The 17060-nt window shown below is 43.4% G+C and overlaps 1 protein-coding gene across 4 annotated transcripts in view; it reads right to left on the reverse strand.

Moving 5' to 3' along the window:
• The window catches only part of ANKRD17 (ankyrin repeat domain 17), a 54094-nt gene that overhangs the window by 22788 nt on the left and 14246 nt on the right, over positions 1 to 17060 (reverse strand). For all 4 annotated transcript variants that reach the window (XM_042026948.1, XM_042026947.1, XM_042026950.1 and 1 more), the window contains exons 2-14: positions 12236 to 12389; positions 11491 to 11647; positions 10043 to 10190; positions 9618 to 9765; positions 8281 to 8514; positions 7348 to 7442; positions 3769 to 4006; positions 3399 to 3590; positions 2918 to 3027; positions 2119 to 2206; positions 1430 to 1557; positions 848 to 991; positions 187 to 289 (exon numbers count right to left, since the gene is read on the reverse strand). In XM_042026948.1, coding sequence (XP_041882882.1) covers positions 187 to 289; positions 848 to 991; positions 1430 to 1557; positions 2119 to 2206; positions 2918 to 3027; positions 3399 to 3590; positions 3769 to 4006; positions 7348 to 7442; positions 8281 to 8514; positions 9618 to 9765; positions 10043 to 10190; positions 11491 to 11647; positions 12236 to 12389 — 1939 coding nt within the window. The remainder of the gene's footprint in view (positions 1 to 186; positions 290 to 847; positions 992 to 1429; positions 1558 to 2118; positions 2207 to 2917; positions 3028 to 3398; positions 3591 to 3768; positions 4007 to 7347; positions 7443 to 8280; positions 8515 to 9617; positions 9766 to 10042; positions 10191 to 11490; positions 11648 to 12235; positions 12390 to 17060) is intronic.

Below are 17060 nucleotides of genomic sequence, written 5' to 3' on the forward strand. Positions count from 1 at the left end.
ATGATTACAGGGTTAGATGACTGATACTTGGTGGATAAGCAAACTCTTAAAAAAAAAAAAAAAATTGCAGTTTCCTTGACTGAATCCATAAACACTCTTCATAGGAACTACCCTGCTACAAGTGCAAGCCACTATGTTCTACCTAGGAAGGATATTTAGAAAATAAGCTCCAGAACTACGACTGACCTTTATTTCTGATGGGAAGGGTTGTGGCGACATTAGCAGGGGGTTTGTCAGGCTCCTGGGGTGGGACGACCATGGGCAGCGCCTGCACTGGTACTCGAGGAGCCTAAAATGTTGGATACTAACAGATTACTTTTCTCATATTCTGTGCGAGTTATAGTTCAACAGAAGGTAAACAAAATCGGTTAGAAAAGTAGACTTCAACGGTGACTAAGAACATTTAATAAAGTTTTTAATATGCTGACTTCAGTAATTAACACCTAGACATCATGTGATCTCCACGTACTTTGCATTTTTAAGCCAAAAAACTACTTGCCAAACTATACTCGGCACGGTACGGTGTTATACTGTAGTACAGCAAATACAAGCCACAATGGGCTATAAATTCAATTCTGAAGAGTCTCATTTAAGCAGACCTTTGCACTTACTCTTTTTTTCCACCCTCAGTGTTTTTTTCCAATAACATTTCAAGAACAGTAAGAATGATGAAAGCACTACATCATAATGTTCCAAAGTCTTCCCCATTTCCACTACAGCTCAAAGTAATCTTCAGTGTGCTCATCTAGAGTTTATGACCTGACATGACTGACTCTTCTCTCACCTTTAAACTCCCAAGTAAAAAAGTGCAAAAAAGCCCTGCAGATCACCAGCCCTGAAATCTTACCCTGTTTAGATCATGGGATGGTGGGGTCAGCTGAGTGGCATCGGGTGGAGGAGCAGAAAGCAAGTTGTTTGGGTAATCTAGAAGGTAACAAACCACGCTGGTGTGACCACCTTTGGCTGCCTCAATTAGCATAGTTGATCCATCCTGAAGAGGGAAAGATCACAGTGTTAGAGAAGAGCATCATCAAAGCAGCACTGACATCATCAAAACAACACTGCAGCACTCTGGGAGACACAACACAGTACCTATGATGACTGTTTTCTGCTCTAGTAAATACTCCATCTCCACAAGTTCACATCAAAACTTAAAGACTTGATGAAATATTTAAAAAAAAAAATTGTACTTGAAAATTTTTTTTCCTCTTCCACAATCAGGACTTTACAACTGTAGGGCAGTCTTTACATTCACAGTTATCACGAGACCTGCACTAACTCCAACAATATGTACGTGAGCAGAATATCTGCTTGTGGAAACTTCCATTTAAATCATGACAGGTTGGATGAGTTGCAGAGAATCCAAAAAGAGAAAATTCAGTTGAGTATCCTCAGTTTTAGAGGAAAATGAGGCAGCTGAGGGACAAACCTTGAGTCTGTGTGTGGGATCAGCACCATGAGCAAGCAGTAGCTCCACCACTGCCAAGTGACCTCCGGCACAGGCCAGCGACAACACTGTGTGATCGTTGTTTGCTGTGGTCCTGTTCACATTTGCTCCTGCAAAACCAGAAGGGGAAACATCAGCTAAAACAGACTTCAGTGGGTTCACCTCTATCAAAAGTAACAGAATTAACTACTCTGCAATCTACACAGGGAAAATTCCATCCTGCTGGATCGTCCTACTCCGTGCAAAGCAGGGACAAGAAAACTCATGAGAATCAGCCCAAGAGAGACAAAATGGAAATTTCAGGTTTATATCAAAACATCGAGCAAGCCATAGTCAAAACCTGGAAATCAACAGTCACTTGTAGTTCAGCTCCCAAAGAGAGTGCTCCAAAGCTGCACCAGGAGCATGGAAACCCCAGTGATCCCTACTACTGCTGCTTTTACTAGGAATTAAAGACTGAAATACACTGTTTTCATAACTAGTTGCAGTTCCACTAATCTAATCTCAGCAGAAACCACAGCTAATCATTACATGCCTAGTTGGAGAATCAATTGCCTACTTGAGTTAGGATATTTAAAACAAATCCAAGAAAGTTACACTAGAGCTCTGACACGCCCTTAACATGAAGTGTTTCTAATGTCACGAAAACACAAACCTTCCCACACTCTTACCTTTGCTAATCAAGAACTGAACAGTGCAAACATGACCTGCCCTGGCAGCTTTCATGAGAGGGGTTCTTCCACCTTCTGATTCATGCTCCTAGAACAGATAAAGAAAGGCTTCAAAATCCAAAGTAGCATGTGAAAGGAGGCAAGCCAGCCTTCTGGGTTTTGGAATGCAAAGGTACTAGACATGGAACATCCTTCTTTAGTGTTTCACAAACTTAGACATAAATATTTAGCTAACATTTGAACTGAGGGTATCTTGAAGGCACATGAACCATTCACCACCTGTCTCTGCACAGTTGTGACTCCTGGACAAGAAGCACTGGGGCACATGGTGGGGATTTTAGTTAAACAGGACATCTTCTGACATGCTTAACTTGACTTTTTGATAACACACTGGTACAAGCCTACTGAAAAGTAAAAATCAGTTTACCTCCATCACCTTAATTCCATTACAATACACCAAACACACTGTCAACTATCTGACGCATAAGGCATAGAACAGATTTGCAGGTACAAGGACTAACCCAGAATCAGCTCAACAATTTGAAGCTGAATACCATGACAAAAGAATGAAATCCCCTATTTTCCTGTCCAGGCAACCTTGAGTGGCTTGGAAATGCTTTAGACATCAATCACCAGAGGACTGCAACTGACCTCAGCACTTTAGGGTAATTGAACAGCCTAAAATACATTAAAGAACGTGTAAGTTTTCAGCAATGAACACAGAAACAAACAAAAAGAATATGAGATGTTGATAATTTTATTTCCTACTTAGATTTTTTTAAGAAGGTAAATGACTTACCAGATCTGCACCTGCCTGAAGTAAGACATCTGCTACATCGGTGTGGCCGTTTTCGCAGGCGTACGTCAGTGCCGTATCACCTGTTGCTGTTGTTGCGTGCACATTAGCCCCTGAAATGGTAGTGACAAAACCTTGTAAGCTTTATCATGGGCATTACAGAAAATAGGCAAGCCTCTACAATCTTTACAGGATCAAACAGCAAATTAAACTTCCCCCTTCCAATCCAGCATCTATTAAACTGATAACCTGATCATACTCTTAGAGGAATAAAAACATAAACTACAAGTTAGTTCCAAGCAAGTTTACATCAACTCGATCTTCAAAAGCTAAATTAAGAGTCCAACCAGTAAATTACTTAGGGCTCCAAAGACCTTCACAGTCAACTTCAAGAAGCTGCTCAAGAAAATGTAATGACTATTGAAGAAAGTATTTTTCTCCTAGATTAAGGCTTTACGAAAGTGTTAACCAAATGACTCCATACCTGCAGCTAATAAATATTTAACCAGCTCCAAATGCCCCTCTTGAGCAGCCTCCATCAAAGGTGTGGAACAGCCGAGTTCTATGTCAGCTCCCGCTTTAATGAGAAAATCGGCCACCTCCAAAAACCCTCCACAGCAAGCCAGAGTTAACGCAGTTTCTTGCGTCTCCTCTGTCTGAGCATTGATGTTTGCTCCTTCAAAAAACACAAAACACCAGTTAGAGAAGGCAGGATCAGCAGACAAACCACTTCCGCATGCACAAGGCATCTTATTGCCAAAGAAAACAAAAATCACAGTAACTTAGTGCTTTTTTCCCCAACATAGGCAGCTGCCTGCTGAGTTCCAGCCTGCAGAAGGCCCCGCAGCAGTTACCTTGCCCAAGTAACAGTGCCACCATCTCCTCGTGGCCTTCTCGGGCTGCCTCCATCAGTGGTGTGTATCCTTCATCATTGACCTCTTCCAAGTTAGCCCCACGTTCAATTAACAAAGCCGCCAGCTCGACGTGCCCGCCACAGGCTGCCAGAGTCAACGGAGACTCAAAGGAGTCCGCGGGCATGTTCACCTGAGCTCCGCTGTCCAGAAGTAATCTTGCCACTTCCACGTGACCATCCTGGAAATGAAAAAAACAAGATCGAAAGACTGACCAAATGGGAAAACTGCTTTTCTCCACAGCTTTGCACAGACTCAAAATTCCCTCAAAAGACACAAAAAGTAATGAGTGAGTAAAATGAGCCCAAAAAATGTAATTAAACTTGCTGTGCAGTTTTCCTGAATATTATCCCTAAGTATTTGGATAAAGGATAAGATCATCTATTGAACAAGCACCCGAAGAAACGCTGAGCATGTTTTACTGAACATGTGCCATTCAAAACTAAAATACGATGAACCTTGTATCAGACCTCTTTGCCAATGCTGTAAGTAACAAGCTGGACGACTTTGTATCAGACTCAAGTTCAGGCGTCTGGGATCAACTTCCTTGGAGTTACTTGGGGGTGGGGGGGAACTCCAAAATAAAGCCCAGACAGTCGAGAGGGAGCTCGCCACTATTTTAGAAGCTTGTCTCCTCCACAAGAAAAATAGTGAGATCCTTTTGCTTCCTCCCTTTCTTAAGGAGCAGCCGTGCACGCTGACCTGGCTTGCCTCATGGCTCCCGCAAAACTACTGCACTGCTCAATTTCACAGCGGAGTCAAGACTTCCTTTCTCCTTCCAACAGAAAAGCCAAAATGAGACCGTTTGTCAGGGGTTCCTTCCACATCCCAGGAGCCACCTGCCTGAGCAACAGCTTTTCCTTGGCAGGATCCTGGCAGGGTTTTCCAGATACCACGATCGTGCTGTCAAACCCGTTCTACCAAAAGGTAGCTCCTAAGTTTGCTTTCTTCCTTTAAAAATACTTGAGCATAGGATCTCCATCGTATTTTCAGTATGCCACAAATTCAGGAACTATTTGAAGTGGCTTTTCAGCTCTGTGTTTACACTGGAGGCCTGACAGTGACACATCCAACTGCCATTCCATTCTGCTTTGTTCAGACAGAAGCAGAGACCGGCTTGGTCGCTGCGCTCCAACAACAGCATAAACTCTCCAAGCTGGTTTTCTCCATGAGAAGATGGCCACCGTTCCAACTCGGAGTAACCATAATCTGACACACCAAACACCAGAGGGCTGCAGCAAATAAACAGCCACTCACCAGGAATACAAGGCTATCCCAAGGTTGTCGCTGAATGAGGTAAGTACACCTTGATCTCAGATTAATTCCTAAGACGCAGCAAGTCGCAGCCACAGCAGCCGTCCTTGCCAAGCTGGAAACCACGACTCCAAAAAGCTCTTTTCCAGACAAAATACCAAACTGCATCTGACATTTTTCCGCTTCATTTTCTCAAGTGTTTCATACCTTCTTCTGATATCCAGGGAGCAAAACATGGTCTCCTCTCGGAAAAATATCTAGGACATTAACTAGGACATATTCACCTTTTACATGAAATGACAGTACTATTTTAGGGAAAAACTCCAAGACTCCATAGAGAATCTCTCCTCAGGGAAATGCAGAGACCGTGCCTCATCCATCAGGCTCTGGCAAGACAGCTCACTGCTCACCCCCGATCCATGACGGGGATGGCACAACACAGCACCAAGGTTTGCTTCAAAGCTTCCTATGTGGGCCAAGCAGCCTGCAGGAAAACTGCTGGTGCTTCACCACTCAAGGGAATTGGATCCATGTTTCAATAAACCTTGCAACGGGGTGGGACTGTTGAGCTCTCCAAGAAAAGCATTCCATCTGGTAATAGATCAGAAAAAGTCACCTGAGCAACCTGCACAAGAGCACCAACTGCATTTTAAAGATGAAGCTTTGTGGCCATCACTCCTTCAGCAAGAGGAAATGCCAACTAGACCAACCTGCTCTTTGCTCCCACAAGGTAAGTGCCATTGCCCAACACCCCACTTGCATTAAATCAATATTAGCTGCCGTCTATAAAAAACTCTTGGGCAGAAGTCATCCTGAACGCCTTGTAGGACAAGATTTAAACCTGTGCTAGCTATGCCACAGACAGACAGATCTGTTAGCATACATTCAAGTTCAATGCTGTTCTAGAGAAGGAAGTCTTCTTGTGCCACTGAAGAGCAGTAACTGTTTCTGCACAAAGAACATGCTGAGATGGAAGTCCTTGCTCTGCTTCATTGCACACTGCAAGCTATTGCACATTGCATACTGCTAGAGAAAGCTGCTCCTTCTCTCGTCAGCAGAGCTGAAGGTATGAGACTCTCAACTATCTGCCAGCTCTGAGCACCAGCCTGGAACTGCCTCCCTAGGAACAGCTTCCTGCAGAAATAAGGGAGAAGCATTTTTTCCTACTGCTCAGTAATTCTTGACAAAAATTAGGCCTTAACATCTCTGTGGGTCCAACGGAATTTTCTTAGTCTATCAGAGGAGTTAAAAGGGCAGAAGAGGATGGCAAGGAAAGGAGGGGTTGATCCACAGCTCCACCACAAAAATATCCTGATGAGAAGGCAACTGCAATATCAAACAAGGTAACTTTACCATCAACTCCCAGGAACTGGCTGCAAGGCCATTGCCAAGGATATTTATGTGGCTGCTCTAGTAAGATTTCAGGGTGAGATAAAGGACAGCTCGAGTTCTGTTTATCTACGTGACTTTCTTTCCAACAACTTTTAAGTAGTATAATGGTTTCTGTTAATCATTCCCCTATCTGAAACCATTAACTTCCTTGAACAGACGTAACTGGCTGATTTTAGAACCATTACAGTTTTTTCAGCAAAGGGCAGACTAAATAGGGATTTACTGCCCTGCTCTACAGCCACGGGTTCACAGTGTGACATTACACAAAGCTAATGCCACGAAAATCCCAACGCATGAGGAATCTATTTGGAGACAAGGATAAAAAGGAAATTCAAGAAATTAATTTTCAATTCAACAATTAAGTTCCATATTCAGATGAACACAACCACCTCAGATGGACAAAGCAGCAACATCCAAGTACTCTCACTAGTAAGAATTAACAATTGTCCTTTTAATTTCCTAGTGGCTTCCCAAACAGCTTCTGATCCTGTGCTTTCAAGGAACACGTGGTTGTGTGAACTATACTGAAACCTTACACACGTAACCGCCTGCTTACAAATCCCTTTATCATAATCGAGGTTTGTTAAATGCCTCCAAAAGCCAGGTTATGATCATATTCATTGCCCGTGTTTAGCACATTAGAAATGTTAAAAGCATTCCAACAACTACTGAGAATCTTCCCACTTGAAGTTACCTAATTTCTGAATTCCTATATAAAGTATTTTCCCATTGGTAACTTCCCATCAACTAGACAAGAGAACCGAAACATCACAGCCAGATTCTGCACCAGAAGGAGATGAAAAGGAATCACTTTCCCCATCTTCAGGAAGAAAAGAGAGCCCACACATGCCACTGCTCTAGCCATTCAGCTCTTACCATGCATGCCTCCATGAGAGCAGTGTGCATCTCATCTGTCTTGTGCTCCTGGTCTGCACCAGCTTCCAGCAGAAACCTCACCATTTCCAGATGGCCTGTGTGGAGAAAAGAGTTAATAGAGAGAAACTGCTTGACAAAGTGCATTTCAACACTTATAGAAAGGATCTAAAGTACATTATGAAGGCCATGGATGTCCATGTTACAACACAAAAAATCCACTCTGGAAAGGTACGTTTGTATCTCTGCCATCTATGCGCACAGCAACTTAGCAGTGTAGTTGATAAAAAATAAAAATCAAAGGGTACAACCAACTTTTTTTATAAAGGTGCTACACAACTACTTCAGCTACCAACATCAACTACTCCAAGATGGCAGGGCCTAATAAAACATGTCCTAAGTGACTATAACAGCAGCTGCTGGGCTGTAGGAACATATTTCGCCTCTTAATTAAACATCTTCATCCCTTTCTTGGGCGCTGCAAGTTTGCTGCCTAATGCTCTAAAGGGAAGCAACAAAGGCCTGTTGCCCTGAGCACTGACACCTACAAGGCAAGGTCCTAAATTTTCCATGACTTGCAAGTACCAAGTCCTTTAAAATGAAGTAATTTCTGTACTTAAGCAGAGGTACCCAGTATAATACAGCTGTAATACAAAATGTTTAGTTTACTTATTCTGTGATGTAACACATTAGTTCCTTGTCTCTTGATTTGTTTAAAACAGAGCATCTTCTAAGACATCATAACTCAGACCAAAGGTTTAGATCTTGATACTCAAGACTCTGCACACAGATCATTTTACACACAGCCAGGATAAGAGCACCACAGCTGTCTATTCACAGCTTTCAAATTCCCCTGGTGGTGGGCAGCAAGGCTGAACGAACCCACGTTCGAAGCAACTCTTCGGCCCTGACACTCTTGCACACTTGTTACCGTACCTTTGTAGCAAGCCAGCGTCAGCGCGCTCTCCTTGAATTCATTGGAATGCGTATTGATGCCCGCTCCGTTCTCCAGCAGCACCCTGGCCACTTCCACATGGCCAGCGCTCCCAGCTTCCATCAGCGGCGTGTGACCGTTCTCATTGTGGTCCTCAATGCTCGCGCCCGACTCCAGCAGCACCTTCACAACATCCACATAGCCCCCGGCACAGGCATAGGTCAGGGCTGTGTTGCCTAAAGCCAGAGAGAACAAGGGTTGGAAACAGAATGTGATGGTGCTTCTTCACCCAGAACTTCACCTGATGCTCCACTCCATCCCTTTTACCTGGATACCTGATGGAACAGGGTTTTTCAGGCTACAGATGAAGAACTACAGGGAGGGGGAAATAAGTAATGGCACCAAACAGCTCAGTGCTGACAGACCGAGGATCTCCTTGTGCCTGTACTGATGCACCTCTCTTCCCATTTCTAGCGCAGCTTCCGTCACAAAGCCCCATCCGTTTCCCTGCTAATCAGCAGGAGTGCACAATGCTGTAAGAATGAAAGCTCAAAACCAGGAGCAGGATGAGCTGCTGCTTCTAAATCAAGTCTTAAACACCTCCAGGGGCTGGTTCCAAAATGTTCATAGTCTTTACAAGGAGATGAAAACAACTTCAGATGAAAAAATACAAAAACCATGGATCTGCACACAACAGTCAAAGAATCTGCCTTTATGAAAGACACCATGAAAAAAGTTAAAGGTTAAGGCCGTATTGCTACTGAGAGACCTACTTCACTGAAAAAAATACTAAAAAAAATATAGAAGGTGGCTTCTGGTATCCCCCTCTCCTCCTCACTCCAGGTCAGCTCTCCATTCATCAGTTACTTCTGACTACACACCAACCCTCCACTTCCAGGCTACAAAAACTTTGAAGATTTCCCAATCTGGTCACGTCAACACAAACGGCTAGCAAATTACCTTGGAAAGGCAGGGGGGGAGGGGGGGGACCCTCTTCTCATGTTTCCTGTTTTCCCCTTGGTTTCCTAGACCTGCCACCAAGCAACTTTTCCATGTACACACAAATTTACCAAACTGTGCTTAAAATGTGACAACAAATCCTATGTACTCAAACACCTTCCAGTTACTAAATGACCTTATGCACCTTGTATGTCCATACTATTTTATCTGCATCCAACAATATTTCAGAGTTTCACTTAGAAAAGAGAATTTAAACAGCAAAACCACAAGGAAGCATTCTGCCTTGCTGGGCTGAGAGCCACTGCTCCCGAACTTCCACGTCAAGTTCCCTGCACACCACAAATCCCAGCTCTCCAGTTGCTCCCAACACGCTCTTTACCTGTGGATGACTGTGCGTTCACATCAGCACCGTGAGCTAGCAGCAGCTTGACAATTTTGACGTGCCCGCCATTGGCAGCAGCCATTAGAGGTGTGATGTCTCCTTTGATTCCCCGGTCCTCCACATTGGCATGCATTGCCAGGAGAACCTACCAAGAGACAGTGATCAACAACAAAAGTGGAGTGAACACAAACTCTGCCTCTGCACTACAAACCCCCACCTTCAGTGTTGTGTGAGCAACCCTTGCAGAAAATAAGCACCAAGAATGCATTAGCAACATTCAGCGTATGTGTGAGACTCATGTGCCAGAGAACTGCCATTTCCCACTACTTTAACACCCCTTCCAGTTGCACAAGATGGTAATATATTGATTTACACTTCTTTTTGTACAACATGCACATAGTACAAACAGCCAGGAAACCAACCTGTGCAAGCTCATAATATCCTGCTGAGCAGGCCAAACAAAGGAGGCTTTCCCCTTCTTCTGTGTGCTCATTCACACTCCGGCCTTCAATGAGCAACTTCCGCACAGCATTCACATCTCCTTCGGAACAAGCCTCGGCCAAGCTGCGGCTAACAAGGGAGAAAGCATTGAAAGTGGAAATGGACTGTGCCTGAACTCCAGTGTGCCATGAGGACGCAGTCAGCGAAAAAGGAAACACGAGCCAAAAACGTGCCAACTGCTAATTAAAGAAGTGCCAGTTTTATACTTGAGGTTTCCCAGCTAACTTGGCTGAAAATTGTGTCCATATCCACTCCTGCTATTAATTTTTAACAGAAGTTTACATGAGAAACATATGCAGGATATCCCAGGGCCAGAGGACACTGAAATCACCTGCCAGTCTTAAGAAAACTTTATTTGTTCAGCACCGTAACTGTTAATTAAACTAAAACCAATCGCCCACGTCACTCTCCTTCTGTAAGAAACTTAACCATTTCCCCTCTCTCCTGTGCTGAAAATACCAGGATCTTGTAACCAGACACAATTTTAACACATGGAGAATCAGTTCTCAAATTTGCCTCTTCACTACACGTTGACTTTTTTTTTAAATTTCCAAGATCCACTGTCCCTGTAACAAGTCTGGCAACCACCACCATTCCCAAGAAAGAGGTGCTGGGGAAAAGAAGGGATGCACACAGAATAGAAGCAGACGTAACCCAAAATCATTCTGCTCTTCATGTGTCCTGTTCCCACAGCAAGGGAACAGGAGTTATTCTGTATAGAAGGAACAAACTTCCAACGAGCACAGCAGCACTTGATTGTGCTACTGACACTGTTTCTGCTGCACTGAAGCCTAATGACAGCCTAGAAGGAAACCTTCTTTTTCTTTCCTTCCTGAATACCCCAGTAAGACAAAATCCCACATATAAAGCCACAAAGTCCAGTACAAGAGTAGCAACCCCCGGGCTGAGGCTCTCCCCAGGGTCCTGTGTGACACTGACCACCATGATGGAGCTCCAACCCCTCAAGGTTGTTTCCCTTCCTCAATTAACAAGGCACTCTGAAATTCCCTAAAAGATTTTTTTTTTATCTGAAATCTTGTTTCATGCTATCACTGAATGACCCATTTTGGGATTCGCAACAGTTCTAAGGCCCATACTACTGAAGAGCTTAGCAATGTTTCTATAGTTGGTCACGATAAACCACTTGCAGTGTCATTCTGGAATTCTAAGCAGCATTAATTGCTTCACTCTCTACTGCAAGACCTGCCAGTCCACAATTATTTAAACAGGAGAAGCACAGGTGACAACTTGGCACCAATTCCACCTGAGTAAGAGTTTCATCATTCCGTAAGCGCAAGTGATAGAACAAGAAAAACTGCTTCTAAAAGTAGCAAAGGGCTGAAAAAGTCCAGGATAAAAGCTGCCTTACTTGTCCGTCTGCCCTGCATTCGCTGTGCTCTCCGCCCTCATCCGGGTCAGCGCAGCGGCAGCTTCATCCAACGCGCAGCTGACCGAGGAGGTCAGCCTGCGGAGCACCTCGGGATCTGCAAAGGCTTTCCCATCCGCTGTCGACAGCTTCCCTATTCCTGCCATTCCAATTCACAACCAACGGGGACACATGCCAGGAAAGGAGAGAACGGACAAGGTGAAATTGAGCCTGTGAGATCTGTCGGCACAAACATTGCAAGCACAGTCAACTACAGCTTCCAAAACGATGGGTTTAACTGTTTTACAACACTAATTTAAAAGCTGCATGTGACTGAAACCCTCCAACCCATAGAAGAAATCAGTTTTCAGCTAGTGAAACTACTTAATACAAGCAACTATTAAAGCTTTTCATACAGCAACTGTTACAAAATAAAGCCTATTTAGCAATTTAGGGTTTGACATAATGGCACAAGCCAGTGACAGGCATCAATTTTGACTCAGGCTTTTAGAACACCAACATTGGAGAGATCTGATTTGAAGCACCTTCACATGAAATTCTGATTTTCCAAACCTTGAAATACTCTAAAATAAGCTTTTCTCTCTCCCGTGACGCCCTTGCCAAGTCCACCCCGCTGTACATTTTGCAGTTGTACCATGCTCCTATGGATTAGCCTTATGCAAGTGATTCCAGTACGGACTCTCGTAAGGGCTTCGGGGTTAAACCCGTAGGGGACATGAGGACTTACCCGCAGCTTCAAGTAAAGCTTCTAATCTGGCCTGGGTTTCGGGATCTACTGTTCTCAAGTCAGCACCATCAGCAGTACTTGACAGCAGCAATTTAGAAGCTGTTTCCAACATAGGGTTTTCGAGATCATCCTGATCCAAGATAAATGATTCCACCTGAAAAATAACAGACCTGGTTTAAGAAGGATATAACTGACCAGAATAGACTTAAAACACAAAAACCCTACAGCTGCAGTTATTATTTAAACATTGTATTTTAAAGTACTTGGTTGGCCCCAGGCATCTCACTTTGGGTCTGATGTCTCCTAATCCAACATCCAAAGAAAACAACCAAAAGGACAAGCAACACTTTCCACATAGTATCAACTCCACTACAAAACGACTTCATGTCACAAAATCTTTCTCAAGAAAACATTTACTTTAAACTTTATCTATAGAATACGCAGCTGTGTATCTGCCTTTTTTAGAAAACAGATGCTGAGTTGTCTAAGTCCTTCTGTAGACCCTAGTTTCCCATGCTGCCCATTTGCTTTTGCTGCTAAATATGTAGAAATTAAGGAAGAGATGAGCATATTAGAGAGGAAAGCCCTAATACCCATTTGTGTTATCCTGCCTGCTAGAGGACAAATGGGGCAGGTAGTTCAGAGAAGACACTTCTCAGAGAATTCCATGAACTCACTCCACAGCCTGTGAACTAGTCACCAAAACAATTATCAAATTATAAAGACCAAGTCAAGCATCCCCCTACAAAGCTCAACAGCTTCCAAAATTCCCAGTTTCAAAACCCAAACCCCAATCCCAATCCAAAATCAAAATCAATTGAAATGCTAGTCTGCCCAACAGAGAAACCATATGTGCCAGCCACCCCCACAACGATTAAAAATTGCAGTCACCTCCGGATAAAAGCAGCCACTGTCTGTATCTACTTCCACATGGAACACACCTCATTAAGACAGAAAATTTTTTTATTCTTAAGTTTCATTTGTGTCTCCAAAGTTTCAAAGCAGTCCCATGAGCATCACAAGTTCAGATTCCTGCAGAAAAATTCCCCAAGAATCCATCTATGTGGGCAGATAAACCAGAAGAGCAAGCAGGTCATCTAAGGACTCCTGGAAGGTCCCTCCAGCCTCTCATCCATTCTCTTGTCACAAGTGGAGAGCTCACACAACTTTTGCCTTCTGCCGCCTGTCTCCCGCTCAACACTTCTAGGACACATTCAGCTTCAGCCTAAATGCCTTGTTTGCTAAGGAAGGCAGGCTGAGAACTACTTCCCAAATTTCTTCACTTTATCCCTTCAACGCCACCACTGAGAAACAAAACCTCTGGTCAATTCTTGGCAATACACAAACATACATCTCAAGGGCATCTCTAAAGCCTCCCTCCGCTCTTTTGCGGCCTCTCTGTCCTCCTCCTCCTTCAAATCTGGGAATATCGAGATGAAAGGAAGGACTTCCAACTTCAGACCAAAGGGGCTCTGATGCCAAGAACGGGACAGTCCAGCAGCACTGCCTGTCACTCCTCAGCAGTGTTTTTTTCCAAGTGATACTCACACAGGCTGCTCTCTCCAGTTTGGCAAACTGGTGAAGACAACTCCTAGTTTCCTTCCCAGTCCTAAGGAACAGTTTACTCCTGCCTTGCAAGGGCCCTTTGCCCATCACCGCTCTCTGCACCTACAACACTATTTTAGGCCTGTTTTGGTTCATCTGAGGACTTGCCATTTGTCTTCTTCCAGAGGACAGCCTGCTGTGGGCAAGACAGAGGAACCGCTGCGCTGTTCAGGAGCCAAGCGACAGATTTCACCACTGGAAAGGCAAACTCCGAAGCCGTCGCAAGGATTCTTGGCTCACCCAACTCATGCAAAATCCCAACTGCTCAGATTAACTGAAAAAATCTCCTCCAAGTGAAATGATGAACAGCTGGTCATGGTTCTTCCTAACACTATGAAATATTTGCTAAGAAAAAAGTCAAAATAGGAAAACTACTCTCCCCCACACATATCCTCTCCCCAAAATTAGGTCTTGCATGCAGTTTAAGTTGATGGAAAAATCCTCCCATCTTCCTTCCAGCTAAGAATATGTGCATGGTGTGATTAAATAAACAACCCAAGGAGAACAGGGAGAAGCAGAAATCCACCCACAAACAACACAGCACCGAGACACCCACAAGGGACCAGGAGAAAACATCCTCACAATAAAGTTTTGGGAATGTTTATATTATGTGCTGTCTCTGAAAACATTTAGAACAATATCAAGAAATTAACTTACTGGAAAAACACTTTAGACTATTTTTTAATATTAAATACAGAGTAAAAATCTTTCCTATTGCAAGGTAGAAGAGATCCACCTTCAGCCTGCAGCACTTCTCATCTCCTCTGCAGTTTCAGAATTACTATTTACCTTCAGAGTTTCATTAGATGTACAGTCTCATCTTTTCAGTTTTTCTAGCCAACACCAAGTACCATACAGGGATAGTGATAAAGACACAGTGTATCAAAGCAGGAAATAAAAGCATATTTTGGTAGAAGGGAAAACTCTATTTCTGTTTCTCAGAAAATCCTGCCTTCTCCACAGAAGCTACAAACAAAGACAAAGCATTTCCATGTACCAGGTCAAGTAAACAGACATTTCCTTTAAAGGGCTTCAGATATATTTTATTTCCCTTAACTAAAAAAAAGGGTAGAATAGCATACAAATGCTCCACCCTACATATCAGAGTATTTTATTGGCATTCTCCATCAGTATTCCTTCTGAACCAATTGTTCAGACAGGCCCCAACATAAGCCCTTTTACAAGATTTCTCCTACTCTCTCATCCTGCAGTAACAATCTCATGTTCTGTCCTTGCCTAGGTTTGCTTCGCTCAAAACAATTTTTTGTATATTTTACGCTTCTACTGTCAAAAAGATGCCAGGAGAACAAAATTCCCAAGTTCTGGCTGCTCTCAAACAGGACTCATGTCTGTACACCCTGAAGACAGCCCTGTAAGATGTCAGTAATTTTGTTTTGACTGCCAAACACCAAATACTGAACATGCATTTCAACAAATGCCAGGTTAGGACAGGAAGACAAAGCACACCTGAGTTTCCCCAACTGGCATGGCTCTTGCCACCACATAATGCTGAATCAGAGACAGAATTCAGCTCTTGATGCTAACTCTGACTTCATCCATCTCTCTCCATCAAGCCACCTGCACATAAAACTCCCATCAGCACAGATCTCACTGTGGACCCAAGTCCACACATACATAATCCTCTACGTCAGCTCACACAGATGTAAACTAAGGTCAAACAATCAACTTCCTCTGAGAGTTTCCCTCACAATAAGACACAACAAAAAACCAAGTAACTACACACACATAAAAAAACTCCAAACAAACAAACAAACCCCAGAGAAACAACACTCATGCATTAAGGACTTGAAGAAAAGCTTTGGGTTATCTACTGATTTCAAATTTACTTCTTTTAAGGCTAAACATGGATTAGCATCTTCCTGATTTTACTCCAGGCCAGGGAGGGAGAAGGGAAGATAGATCCCACCTAAAGACAACTGTCTCTTCATATCATCTCCACTTAGGAGGAAGAAATACAGTACCTAACACCAAGCAGCTCCTCTAGAACCACACCATCAACTAAGGTATCAAGCTAGGCAAGTCTCTTAAATACCAATTTAGGCATTGTATACTCATTTTAACATCACAAGCTTAAAATGACAGCAACTCTAACCTTATTCCCAGCAGAAGAACCTGTCACCAGTACCATTACCTGAGAGCTTTATAATCAGCTGAACTCTATCAGAATAAAAACAACTCTTAAAAACTTGCTCAACGAACAAGGCAGAAGAGACTTGGTTTCCAGCACCCACCACCCTCACCGCAAATGCCACGAGCCCATTATTTATCCTTCTAATCAGTGCATGGCTTTGCTAATTTACAGAGCATCTCTAGCATGTGGGTATCACTGATTCAGTTTTCCTAAGTGACATCTTTGCTATAAGGAGAACCCAGAAGCATTAAGAAAAGGCAGTAAAAAATAATTTTCTCCTTCCCATCTCAGGTTCCCTGCCTGATTTCAAGAGCCCATTTTGCTGATCCCATTCCCTGCTCCTTCTCCTTCAGGCCATCCTGCATGCACCCAGTGTTGATGTGCTCCCGGTTTCCCGCATTTAGCCAGAGCAAGCACACTGTCTGAACTATAAAAACTAAAATCATGTCTGTAATGTGCCATGTGGAGGCAGAGCAGCAACAAGTTGCCTAAATGGCACATTTGGGCACTCAGCGTCGTTACCCGGCCCAAACACTTGCTCAGAAGAACCAGAATGGCACCTTTGGCCAAACATCCGGTGACATCTCCCTGGAAGCAATGCAAGTTCTGAGCTGCATTTTAGCCATTTATAATAAGATAGCAGACAGCACAGTATCTCTGTCTCTCAAGGACATGCTCAAAGCATTAGTGAAGAGTTCTTTAAGCAGTACCAAGGAAGCAGTGCACTGCAGTGAAGTGTCTGGCAGCCAGGCTGCACACAACAGCTCTCCACGGCAGTGAAATAGCAAGTCGGGCTTATTAACATAACAGGATTTATTTTTTAAGCTTCAGTGTTTTTAAGCACCATAATATAAAACAGCAGCATCTGAAACTGGATTTGGATGAACCACACTAGCTCAGACAAGTATTAAAAGACACAAAAATCACACCTTTCATAAAAAAATATTTTCTCTGCAGGGTTTTTTCTTATTTTTGGGGCTGGCCCCTAATTTCCAGTCTTAAAATCCAACACAACTGTGTCTCAGCTTTTCGCAGATGAGTCCCATGACTTTTACCATATAGCGGGCA

Source organism: Corvus kubaryi, unplaced genomic scaffold, assembly GCF_017639235.1.
Source record: "Corvus kubaryi isolate FWS band 111438036 unplaced genomic scaffold, C.kubaryi_AGA036_p1.0 37292, whole genome shotgun sequence".
Taxonomy (NCBI): domain Eukaryota; kingdom Metazoa; phylum Chordata; class Aves; order Passeriformes; family Corvidae; genus Corvus; species Corvus kubaryi.